This window comes from Diaporthe batatas, assembly GCF_019321695.1.
Source record: "Diaporthe batatas strain CRI 302-4 chromosome Unknown Contig00004, whole genome shotgun sequence".
Lineage (NCBI taxonomy): Eukaryota > Fungi > Ascomycota > Sordariomycetes > Diaporthales > Diaporthaceae > Diaporthe > Diaporthe batatas.
Genome location: NW_025408551.1, coordinates 2,209,028 through 2,220,438, shown reverse-complemented (window position 1 = coordinate 2,220,438; position 11,411 = coordinate 2,209,028). Strand labels below are relative to the sequence as shown.

General features: G+C 58.2%; 4 protein-coding genes across 4 annotated transcripts; 3 read left to right on the top strand and 1 right to left on the bottom strand.

The window, feature by feature from the left end:
* The first annotated feature begins 96 nt into the window (after window positions 1–96).
* On the top strand, window positions 97–4,402 carry KVR01_004834 (uncharacterized protein). The gene is made up of 2 exons (XM_044792463.1): window positions 97–1,759; window positions 1,865–4,402. Exons 1-2 carry the CDS (start codon window positions 1,315–1,317, stop codon window positions 3,466–3,468), a joined length of 2,049 nt encoding a protein of 682 aa, XP_044646998.1. The 5' UTR covers window positions 97–1,314; the 3' UTR covers window positions 3,469–4,402.
* A 170-nt stretch (window positions 4,403–4,572) lies between these two features.
* KVR01_004695 (mitochondrial 54S ribosomal protein YmL17/YmL30) lies at window positions 4,573–6,033 on the top strand. Its single transcript, XM_044781843.1, has 3 exons — window positions 4,573–4,722; window positions 4,825–5,552; window positions 5,683–6,033. Exons 1-3 carry the CDS (start codon window positions 4,674–4,676, stop codon window positions 5,998–6,000), a joined length of 1,095 nt encoding a protein of 364 aa, XP_044646859.1. The 5' UTR covers window positions 4,573–4,673; the 3' UTR covers window positions 6,001–6,033.
* A 728-nt stretch (window positions 6,034–6,761) lies between these two features.
* On the bottom strand, window positions 6,762–7,676 carry KVR01_004375 (uncharacterized protein; the record flags this gene model as incomplete). Its single annotated transcript, XM_044793730.1, has 2 exons — window positions 6,762–6,955; window positions 7,034–7,676. The coding sequence occupies 2 exons, from the start codon at window positions 7,674–7,676 to the stop codon at window positions 6,762–6,764; spliced, it is 837 nt and encodes a 278-aa protein (XP_044646539.1).
* Window positions 7,677–9,462: 1,786 nt separating this feature from the next.
* On the top strand, window positions 9,463–11,378 carry KVR01_004637 (uncharacterized protein; the record flags this gene model as incomplete). The annotated part of the gene is made up of 2 exons (XM_044786550.1): window positions 9,463–10,345; window positions 10,424–11,378. The coding sequence occupies exons 1-2, from the start codon at window positions 9,639–9,641 to the stop codon at window positions 11,376–11,378; spliced, it is 1,662 nt and encodes a 553-aa protein (XP_044646801.1). The 5' UTR covers window positions 9,463–9,638.
* Window positions 11,379–11,411: the final 33 nt, after the last annotated feature.

Here is an 11,411-nt window from a genome sequence, read left to right as displayed (position 1 = left end):
GGGGTTTGGTTGCACGATACCGTAGTCATCACACTGCAGGCAGGCCATGTGGAATAAGCCAGGCTGGAGCCTAGACACGTACAGAGTATCTGGCATCTAGATTCAGCAGAGATTGAGCCATCACGAAATAATAAATCCAAGCTGGCCAGCCGCCCCGGGTGGGTGGGTATATTATTAGCCTTCCCTACTCGAGCCAGGGCCGAGTTTCCCCATTGTTGCAAATCATTAAAAAGATGGCAGAGCGTGTCCCCACTGCGAGTTAGAATTAGACAGTCAGGTCGGTTGGTTTCCTCCAAGGCTGTTGCCCCGTTGACTCCCTCTCTGATGAGCAGGTAGGAGAAGCTGCCCTCTGTCCTCCTCGTCACTGCAGGTGGTCTTTTCCTCTCGTGCTCGGTGTAGGCGAGTGAGACAGCACCTGCGGCACCAGCTCTCGACCTAGCCCGCAACCCTGGTCATACAATACGGTAGTCGGGTAGGGTATCGTCTTGCACAATAGACCAGATCGGGTCACCCGCCCCAGTCAGGGCCCTGGATCCTCACAACGGCTTCTTCTTCCCGCGACGCTTTCCCCAGAAGGTCACCAAGAACGGGACGGAGCACTTGAGTTAGACCAGGCCACGAGTGGGCGAGCGAGTGAGTACATTTTGGTCAGGTGGTGTGCTCAGCTTCCACCCTACCCCCCTCTCTCCGCCCAGCGATACGCATACATTCTGCTCCCATACCTGGGTACCCGGATCCCGTGGGCAATGCCCATCGTCATTGGGCGCGAGACCGTCCCGAGGCTCTTAGGTAAGTAAGGTTGGGAGCCCAGATTCCCGCCGCCCCCCAGCCCAGCTGCCCAGGTAGCAGCCAACCTTTCTCCAACTGCGCATATCCTGTCAGGCCTGTCCCTCCCCCGATCTTTTTCCCTCTCATTTTTTCCTGCCCGCCCCCAAAGCTTTGGGAGTGAGAGAGAGTTGACCCGGGGCTCAGTAACCCAACTGCTAGCCTGCAAGGCCGAACCGATCCCGCTATCACTTTAACATGCCCACACCCCGAACCTAACCTAAAGCCTGCCTCCAGCACCCAACCACACTACCCTTGATACCAAGCGAATCCATCATCCGTTAGTGGATAGCTGACAGCCGCCTACCCACTCAACCACTCACTGACTTGACACTGCCCTTGCGACATTACGAGTGGCGCCCCTCAAGGAATCAAACCCCCCCAATCCTACTTCTCAAAAGAACGGTTTTCATGCCTTCTTCAGCCCATCACCTTGTCGGGATCCCGTTTTTGATTCAAAGTTGAAAAACAAAAAACTTATTTCCTGTGATGGCAGACCAGTGCATCGTCTGTCTGGAAAACCTGGACAGTGCAGTCCCTCTTCCGCAATTGCAGCGCCAGCTTGGGGTGGAGGACGATCATGGTGGCGGCGGCCCTGCTGCTGTGCCGGGTGGTGGTGGTGGTGCAGCACCAGCACCACCAGCGGCCAAGAGCAGCACCACCACCGCTGACGTCTCCCTGCCAGACCTGCCCGCTGCTGTAGCCGGAGCCACCCTCACCTTGTCTGCGAACGGCAAGGACAAGACACCAGAAACAGCAGATCTGAACACCAAAACAGGTGAGGCCGATGGTCAAGATGACAATATTGCCATCATCCAGGTCTGCGGCCACATCCTGCACGACTCATGCCTCAAGGCCTGGACGGTCAAGGCGAACAGCTGCCCCATTTGCCGCCAGACCTTCCACAACGTCCAGGTGTACGACCAGATTGGAGGTAGGTTGCTCTCGACAGCGCCCCCGGCCACTTTTAAACTTTTTGCTCTTGTTGTTCCCCTCTTCCTGCATTGCAGATAAAGGCTGACCATCTGGACCACAACAGGAACCCTACTAAGCTCCTACGAAGTCGAAGATAAGAAACAAGTTGCCGAGTTCGACCCCCTCGCCTGGCTCGACGAGAACGCAGAGGAAGAGGAGGAACAAGTCACGCCCTGCCCGGTGTGCAACACTGCGGAAAATGAAGAGGTCCTGCTGCTCTGTGACGGGTGTGACACACCATACCACACCCACTGCATCGGCCTGGAAGATGTCCCGGACGGCTCCTGGTTCTGCATGGAATGTGCCCACCAGCTCGGCCAGGCCATAGAAGATTCTCTCCCGGCCCTGAACCGGCCTCCTGGCCGCAGGAACCGCCGTGGCTTCTTCCCCCGCACCCGCGGCAGCATGCGAAACGAGAGGAACAGAGGTCGGACCGACGGCTGGCTCGGTGCATGGGGGGAGGTGTCGGGGCACATCCTCGGCGGCTCCGGTATCGACGTCGACTTCCACGAGGCAGACGACGATCTTGCCGAGTACCGGAGGTCGCAGCAGCTGCGGGATAGGGAGAGGCGTGAGTGGCAGCGCTGGCAGCAGCGACTCAGCATCGCGAGCCGCCTCGGGGCGCGAGACGTCTTCGCTCGCAACATCCAGGGCGTGGTCGAGCAGCAGGTCGCACCGCAGCCCCCGCCAGTCCCCCCGCGCGAGGAGACCCGGGAGGAACGCCTTGCCTGGAGCGCCATGGAGAGGGCCCGAGATGCCACCCCAAACAGCCGGAAAAGAAAGTCTCGATCCACCACCGCCTCTCCCCAGGAGCCCGCCCCAGAACCTGAGCGACGGCTCAAGCGCCCACGAACCAGGCGGAACCCCCTGCAGACCGAGGCTGGGCCGTCGAGGGCCGCCTCGGCGTCTTCCAATGCCACTAGCAACAATCACCGGGAGGCAAACGGCGGCCACACAGAAGCCCGCTCCCCACCCGCAACAGATGGGCAGCCGACGTTCCTCTCCTCACTGCTGAGGGAGGTTGAGATGACCACCCCCAACGATGATGACACCATCCGCGGTCTCTTCGGGGTTCCTCCCCCGCAATCAGTCGACCCATCCTCGCCAGTCAGCTCACCATCAGCATCGGCCCGCAACAGCCCGCGGGCACTGTCCCTGACCCCTCCACCGCAGCCTCCCAATGGAGCTTTCAGGTCGGCCTCGCGGTCACCGGTCTTATCCCTGAGCTCGCACATCGAGCCGCTGTACCCGCCAGCAAACTACTCACCAACAAGATCGAACGGCGAGAGCAGCGACTCGGAAAGCCGACCAAACACCAATGGCCATCGGAATGGATCGCCAGAGCTGAGACAGCCTCGCCCACGGCGGCAGCACGAGATCCGGCTGCCGCGTGCCGAGGACGCATCGCCGACACGGCTGCCGCTGCCGCTCGAGGTCAAAGAAAGCATCAGCAAGGTTGTGCGCAACGCACTCAAGCCGCACTGGAGTGCCGACCGCTCCAAGCGAACCATCTCGTCCGACCAGTACGCGACTATCAATCGCAAGGTGTCCCACAGGATTTACGAAGAGGTGTCGGACCCATCGGCGGTTGATGACGAGGCCAAGCAGGCATGGGAGAAGATAGCGAACAAGGAGGTGGCCCGCGCGGTCGCGGAACTCAAGACCTGACTGACGATTACGACTCTTTGAGTTGGGGGGAGGGGGACAGCATGACGGTGCCTCGGCGAGGGCAGTATGGATGGTACGGCGTTTCACGGACTCGAGCGATCTCTGGAAAGATACCCTGGACACCTTAGCGGCATGTGGCGTTTCCCGTTGATCAGCCTCTGACGATGCCGCAGCTTTGCTTGTTGGTGGCATCCGAGGAACATTATTCTTTTTTGGGAGGATTTCATTTTCTTAGCCCGGGCGACACTCCGCAAAGCCTGCGAGGACGCGAGTGTAGATGCACCATCGTGTCGCGTCTCGAGGGTTCGCATTGTAAATGGCGCATCGGACTGGTAGATACGGTAGTTTCTTGCATGGAGATGGACACTGTTCCCAGAATTGATTCGACCGTTTGATGGATGCATCTTGATGAAATCGCGGCGCGCATGTGCCTCGTTGGACGCAGTGTCTCGTTTTCACGTCCAGGCACAGCCTCACCTTTTCGATATCAGGGCAGTCCATTTCAAGCCTGCGCTCTTTCTGATTTAGCATTCCGTCAGCAGTGGTAGCAAAAGAGCCCATCTCGAATCGAAAATTGCGATTTTGAGATGTGCGCTGGAATCGAGGTCGAAGGCTTCTTCGTTTCACATGGTGCGCGGTGCGCGGGACTTCACGATCGGGGCGGTGCGTCCCCGAGGTAAGCAGTTTGGGGGCGGGCTCAGGAGTTTGTCTGCAAGCGCTCGCGCCCCCTGTCGGCAGGGCGACGTTTTTTGGAATGTGACAACCATCTATCTAACGGTCCCCAGTGAGGATTTGACGAAAGGTGCCGCTAGCGAAAAAAGGGTTGTATCTGGGGTTCACTCTCGGCACGGTATAAATGACAAGACGTCCTGGAGGTGGGAACAGGCCTTGGGATAAGGATTCGTGCCTTGGGAGAGGAAAAGAAGGAGGGAAGAAGGGGAGAAAGGCGGCCGAGGGGCAGAGATTTTTGTAAGGACGCTGCCAGAGGGAGGGGCCCACTGTTATCGAAGCCGCCCGTCCAATCAGGAGAGGGCCCCTGCCCTGCGAGTCCCGCGAGGTACGTACCTTTCTCTTAAGACGTCGAGAAAAAGTTCAGGTCCCATCACACGCTTGGGAAGCTGGTGTGAGTGCGCCGCAAAGGAGCTCCACGGGTCCGATCTGGAGCCACGATCAGGCTCACGCGCACACACAACCACACACACATCATGTCGGCATCAAGTAGGGGATCACGGGCTGCCGTGCCTCTCCTGAGGAGTAAGTCCATGCATGCTATCCCAGAGGGCCAATTCCACCATGTCCGCTCGAAGCTCGCCGGGCACGGCTAACACGAAGGGCACGCCCGCCCTTTTTCTCCAGGAGCATCGCCTCAGATATGCACACAATGCGCCTTCAGACAGGTCAGCCAGCAGCAGCCAGCACCAAGGCGGGCATACTCAGCCTCCCCGACCACGATGCCCGTCGAGACGAACGCCACCACAACCCCCGTCGACCCGGCCCGCGTGCCGGAGCTCCAGACCAACCACCCGAAGCAGCTGTACCACCTGCGGGCGGGCGTGATCCTCTCGCGGCCGCCGCTCCTGACGCGCGAGCAGACCCCCTTCGAGCAGGCCTTCTACCTGTACCAGAAGCGCCTCAACGAGCGCCTGGCGACGCCCTTCTCGCGCCAGTTCTACTTCAGGCACGGCCAGCCCGCCGCCATCGACTTCGCAATCAAGTGGGCCGAGCGCGGCCACACCATGGAGCGCGGCATCGGCCGCGTCACCCGCTCGGGCAAGTGGGCCTGGGACGACGAGCTGCTGGCGGGCGGGCAGGGCGAGAGGCTCGCCGACCCCGAGGCCCTGCGCGAGGCCCTGTACGTCGAGGCCGAGAGCCGCGTGTCCGAGGACGGCGAGCGCCTCGGCTTCGAGGACCGCCTGCGCGTCGAGAGGCCCTTCCCCCGCCGCACCGATGCCGACCGCGCCAACGATGTCACGAGGCTCGACCGCGCCCTCGACCGCACCCTGTACCTCGTCGTCAAGAGGTCCGGCGACGACAGGTTCTCCTTCCCGCAGGATAACGTCCACCCGGACGAGGCCCTGCACGAGGTACGCGCCTGGAATGACCCTTCATACCCCTGGTTCCTGCCCGTCCCCAGGGGCCGCCTCTGCCGGCCGAGCTAGCTTGGACGAGGAACCATCTTCAAGCTACAACCATGCTAACTATCCTACCACGCAGACCGCCGCGCGCGCGCTGGCCGCCTCGGCAGGCGTGAACATGAACACGTGGATGGTAGGGCGCGCCCCGATCGCGTACGAGCACAGCGAGCCCCTGTACACGGGCGGCCGCGAGGGCGACGCGGAGGCCGAGAGGCGCATCAAGAGGTACGGCCGGGACGTCTTCTACCTCAAGGCGCGCATCATGGCGGGCCAGGTCGACCTGGCCGACAACAAGTGGGGCATCGCCGACTTCAGGTGGCTGACCAAGGACGAGCTGGCCGGCGCCGTCGACCAGAGGACGTTTGCCAGCGTCAAGAACGCCATGCCTGCGCGGTAGCCCTGCCTGGGTGCGTGGGGGGGTGATGGCGAGAGAGAGAGGGGGGGGGGGGAACGTGACATGTAACGTTTGTATGTATGTATGCATGTACAAAAACAGACCGCCTGCAATACCAGACGCTTGTGCAGTTGGGGGCGTGTTTGATGTCTGTGGCTCGGCTGCGCAAGTGTCCAATGACACCTCGGGCGAGACGCGTTCTTAGATGCTAGGTCGAAGAAACCGTTCCCATATCATATCCTCTGAATTCACTTTCGGGCCCAACGGCAGGTATTATGGGTTAAGAGGCGATTGAGGTCCCAGAGCCACTGACGAGCCAGCATGCGTAGTGAAGCACCTAAGCATTTCTGCCTGCCTGCTCTCCTCTAGAAGAACCTTATCTAGAAGGAATGACCTTTTCTGTGATGATCTTCCATAGCAGACTCTCTACTAGCAAAACTCCTCTACAATATGATCTACCACAAGTAAATCTCTTACAAGACAGACTCTCGCAAGACGAGGTCAGATATTCGCACCAGCCAACACAGAGGGTACACCCGTACCAGGAAACTTAGAGATTAAAGTAATTAGTTTAGCACCAAAGTATGAGTAATTATCTTATAAGTTTATCCTACAGGAGGTTATCCTATAAGAGGTTTTCCTATAGGAGATTATCTCATAGGGGTTTATTCCTTAGGGCTTAAGTAGACATATGAATATCCGATCTTGTATTACTACCTTAATAGTTTAATAGACAACGCTAGTCGCTAATACCACTCTCCAAACTACTCCTCGCCCGCCGTCTCTATCATGTTCAGGACAAGGCGAAACGGTCCCACCCGGATCCTGTTGCCGTAGTTATTCCAGAATGGTCCACCCCATACAGGAACCATGGCCGCTGTTTCCGATGGGCCCCTCTCGCACCCTGGAGTCGGCGCAGGCGTGGGCGGCGGCTCCTGGATGTACCATCCGAGCACGTCTGTCGCTTCGTCTTGGTCGCAGTCCTCGAGGAGGCTTGACTAGGGCGCAGGTCGGGGTGGGGATATGGACGAGAGACGCGTCGGGTTCTGCGCCAGCTGGTACGACCTGCGCAGGAAGACGGTTGCTATCATGTAGCCTGTGAGCCAGACGGGGTCAGTACCTGCGGATGCATCAACGGAGACTTTGGTCTTGTTGGGACCAAACGTACTGTCATAGCCAGGGTGGTGGTACATGCGGCCGTAGTAGCAATATGGTGGTGGGCTGGCGACCACCGTCGGGAGCTTTACTCTCCACATCCCGTCGAAGAACTGGGCCAGGCTGAAGTCTGTGGACATCTCGTTCCATCCCTCCGTGAACAGGTACTTGGTATCGACAATTCGGGGGAGCTCCGCTCTTGTCACCGCCCTGAATTCCTGTACTGATTCTGGCAAGTCACCGACAAAGGTGCTGTGCAGGAAGCAGAGATGGCGCAGCATGTTGTGGCCGATCAGGACAGGGCTCCTCTTCCGCAGCCGGCTCTCGAGCCCCTCAAGCTGTGCCTTGAGCTGGGCACGCCCGGCCACGTCGGCGCCGACGACGAGCTCTAGGTCAATGTTGTGAGCCAAAGGCTGTCCGCGGATGGCGTCCCACAAGAAACGGGCCCCGACCTGCTCGTTGACAAGCTTTGTGCGCTCCCTCACGCCGCGGAGGACATCTGGATCGTTGGGATCGTGCTTCATGATTTTCAGGCAGCGCATTCGATCTTGGCTGCTGTCAACGAGGTCTGGGAATCGGGTTTGTACAAGCTGGTGTGCAATGCGTGTCTGCAGGTTATTTGGGAATCGGTGGTGACCGTTTGGGCTGTAAACCTCCAATGGCTCGGGGCGGGCTCCGGAGAGCTGTTGCGCTCTCCAACGGTTTATCTCCTCCATGAGGCCGTTACGGAAATCTAATGACGCTTTGGGGATGAGTGATGGTGCTTGAAGTGCTGGAGTTGTTGAGAGAAGATAACGGGATGGATGGATGTGTGTTTGTCACTGTTTCCCTGCCCTGTTTGTTAAGTGGCAGGAGGTATGTAGGAGAGATCGGAAATTCGCACCCACAAAAATGGAAGGTATGCCCAAGCCCAAGGAATGAACTCCTATAGGACAACCTCCTAGGATAACCTCCTAGGATAACCTCCTATAATAACCTCCTATAAAATAACCTTTTAAATATATTTAACATAACCTTTATTAAAATATTATTTTATAAGATAAGTTAATAAGATAACTAGTTGAATACTAACTTAAGTACTTTTATTTTTAAGTTATCTAGTATAGGTATACTCTTAGTTTTTATATGTGAATATCTGGTCTTATGTAGGAAGGTACCTATGTGTCTTGCTCTTGTAGACATTCAACAACATGGGCTGGGCTAGTAAACTTCATTTTCCCAGAATTGCTTCAATCCCACCTTGAAGATGCTTTCATTCATGCAAACAAATAATGTTCTTATCTAGCAATGGCTCCTTAAGTGAAAGTCATCTTCCTATGTCCTCTTCCTAACCCATCCTCCTAGCCTCCTGTGTCTTATACTCCTAACTCCTACTTGACAAGCTTCTTGAACATCTGGTAGAACTCTACAGACATCACACTCACCATGTCTTCCACCACTTCTGCTTTTGGCCTTGTTTCAAGGACATCATGCTTATGTGATGGGTTGCCCACCACTGCCGGCACGCTCACCTAGTCTGGCAAAAGTCAGTGATGAAAGACTGTTTATCTATATACGGCTCCAGGTAGCTTATAGATATACCTTGAGGAGGTCTTTTGGAGCAAAAAGGACTGTGGACAAAATTTCAAATCAGTCACAAGATAGTCTAAAGTTCTTTGAAGAGAAGACAGTCAATGCTGTTGGAGAAAATGAATTGCTCAGATAAAAGCATGCTTGCCACTTTAAGTTCCCTCATCAAATTCTTCACAAACAGAACAAGAGCCTCTAGCATACCATACATACAAAATAATACGGAATGTCAAGAAAGTGAAACTAACCGCAAAAGGTCTTTTGGTCAAAGCAAGATACTGCAGAGTGGGTTGACCTCAATGGTTTTACATGCCGTGATATAACTAGTACACTTACGCTAATTGTGACGGGATCACCCAATTCTATGTCCAGTCTCGCTGCAGGGCACCCAGAAGAGCCGGACTTCCTGTGCTCAGAATCCGAACGGAACCAAAAACAACAACATGGGTTGTAATGGGGCAGAGCTGAATAGGAGTCCCACAATCTATAGGACGGTTCCATAGGCATCAGCACGCTGGACGAGTGCTCGGACAAGTCGGGATTGAGAAGCTAGCTGTAGGAGATGAGGGCGAAGCATCAACTAGTAGAAGATAGGCAATGCCCCATCGCCCAGCTGGGAGGTGTGAAATTGGTTGTTGTCAAAAGGAGAGCACAATCTTATCGGCTCGTAACATCAAGCACTCGAAGATGAAGATGAACGGTTGGGGGCAGGGGATCTCTATCAGTCGGGATCCAGTCTGGGGAACAGCGAATTGACCAGGGACTTGGCAGGGGTGGGCCATCCCGATTGATAGCTCTGGGCCAACCGTCCAGCCCGTTTCATCAGCTTTCATCAGCGACCCCGGCCACCACCCTCCACTTTTTAGCCGTTTGCCGAGGCTCAAAGCCTTGCCTGGGTGACCTTCTGACCCAGGCACATGCCATGCTCGACTGGAATTTCGACCACAAGCCCGCACCACGATGCGCGTCCGACCTCACGCCCGCGCCCCGACACGCCTCTGCTTTTAGATGACGCCCAATCTCTCCCGCGCAAATCCATCAATGCCATCCTGACCACCACAGCTGCTCCCCTGAGTGCCCAAAAGGCTTGTTCCGACACGACAATGGCTGCTCCAGCAACAGACGGGGCCCAGACCGCGGCTCTCAGCCCGACCTCGCCGGACGGCTTCGCCTCCCAGTCGCTCCGCTCCTCTATATCCTCCCTCGGCTCCCCAGCTGCCGCCCGCCAGGCTGCCTCGTATGTCTCAAAGACCTACCGCCAGTCTTCCACCTTGTTCCTCACGAGGAGGCTGCCCGAGGCCCTCTCCACAATTACGCCATTAATCACAGTCACACCACCGTCGCCGTCCCAGCCCCAGGGCACCAACGGCACCAGCGCCACCAACGAGCCCGCCCCCGTTGCAAAGGCCTCGCGGAACACGAGGATAAAGGTCTGGACCCTGTACATTGCCATCCTCAACGCAATCGTGGCTCTCGAGCCAGACGAGGGCAAGGAGTCTCTGGGCACGCACGAGTGGCGGGCCCTCTGCGCCAAGGTGCGGGACGGCGACGTCTGGGAGGAGGTCGTCCAGAACGGCTACCATGGCGTAGAAGCCGACGTTGACGCCGATGTGGTTATAAATCTGTGCGTACTTTCTTTACCTTTTCTTTCTTCCCACCGACCCTCCCACGTTGGAACAGCAAGGCTAACACCCCCGCCCAGGGCGACCCTCCTCCTGACACACGCGAGGACACAGGCCCTGAACCAGAAACGCCTCGAGAACTACCTCGCCGCCTCGGCCACGCCCAACCTGGACCTGTCGGACCACTTCTCGCCGGGCCCACCGCCGCCGCCGCGCGGGGGCCCGGCCCGGCCGCGGTCCCAGTCGCGGGCGCGCAGCGGGGCCGACACGCCGCGGGACCTCAACGCCCGCGTCAAGATCCTGGAGCTGTACACGCTGCACGTGCTGATCCGCAACGACGAGTGGGACTACGCGCGCGAGTTCATCAGCGCGAGCTCCGTGCTGGACGAGGAGCGCCGCGAGGCCTTCCTGCAGGCCCTGCAGAGCCTGCAGGAGGACCAGCTCGAGGCCGACCGCAGGGAGCGCGACGAGCGCCTGCGCCAGGAGGAGCAGCTGCGCCGCGACGTCGAGGAGGCCCGTCGGCTGCGCGCCGAGAACGAGGGCCGCGAGCGCCGCCGGCTCGAGGAGGAGAGGGCGCGCCGCAGGGAGGGCGGCAGCGAGGTCGACTATGGCATCGACGCCGGGGGCGGCGGCGGCGGTCGTGCGAGTAGCGTGGGGGGCTCGTCGGCTGGTAAGGGGGCTTCGAGGCGGACGCGGGCGCAGACGGGGGGCTCGTCGAGGTCGTCGAGGGCGGCGCGGGCGAATGCGGCTGCTGGCGGGGGCACGTCGCCAAATAAGAGCAAGGCGGTCGCGCCGGCTTCGTTGGGCGCCAGGGCGGCGGTGGTGTTCGCGAACGTGCGCGCCATGATCGAGCGCATGAGCGTGACGCTCCATACGAACCCGATGCTGCTGATGAGGCTCTTGGCCTTTATAATAGGTCTGGTTGTCATGTTTGGCAAGAAGAACATGCGGGACCGAATCGCCCGGATATTAGGGACAAGCTGGAACAAGGTCAAGGCCACGGCAGGCATGGGTGTCAAGGTCAGCTACATATAGGAGGCTACTCGGGGGTTGCATGAGACTGGCGCA

Bases quoted from the DNA above. Each gene is read 5' to 3' on its own strand.
- KVR01_004834 (XM_044792463.1), top strand. From the start codon at position 1,315: ATGGCAGACCAGTGCATCGTCTGTCTGGAAAACCTGGACAGTGCAGTC. The intron at 1,760-1,864 runs GTAGGTTGCTCT...GGACCACAACAG, and splicing joins GGTGTACGACCAGATTGGAG to GAACCCTACTAAGCTCCTAC.
- KVR01_004695 (XM_044781843.1), top strand. From the start codon at position 4,674: ATGTCGGCATCAAGTAGGGGATCACGGGCTGCCGTGCCTCTCCTGAGG. The intron at 4,723-4,824 runs GTAAGTCCATGC...CTTTTTCTCCAG, and splicing joins TGCCGTGCCTCTCCTGAGGA to GAGCATCGCCTCAGATATGC. The intron at 5,553-5,682 runs GTACGCGCCTGG...CCTACCACGCAG, and splicing joins CGGACGAGGCCCTGCACGAG to ACCGCCGCGCGCGCGCTGGC.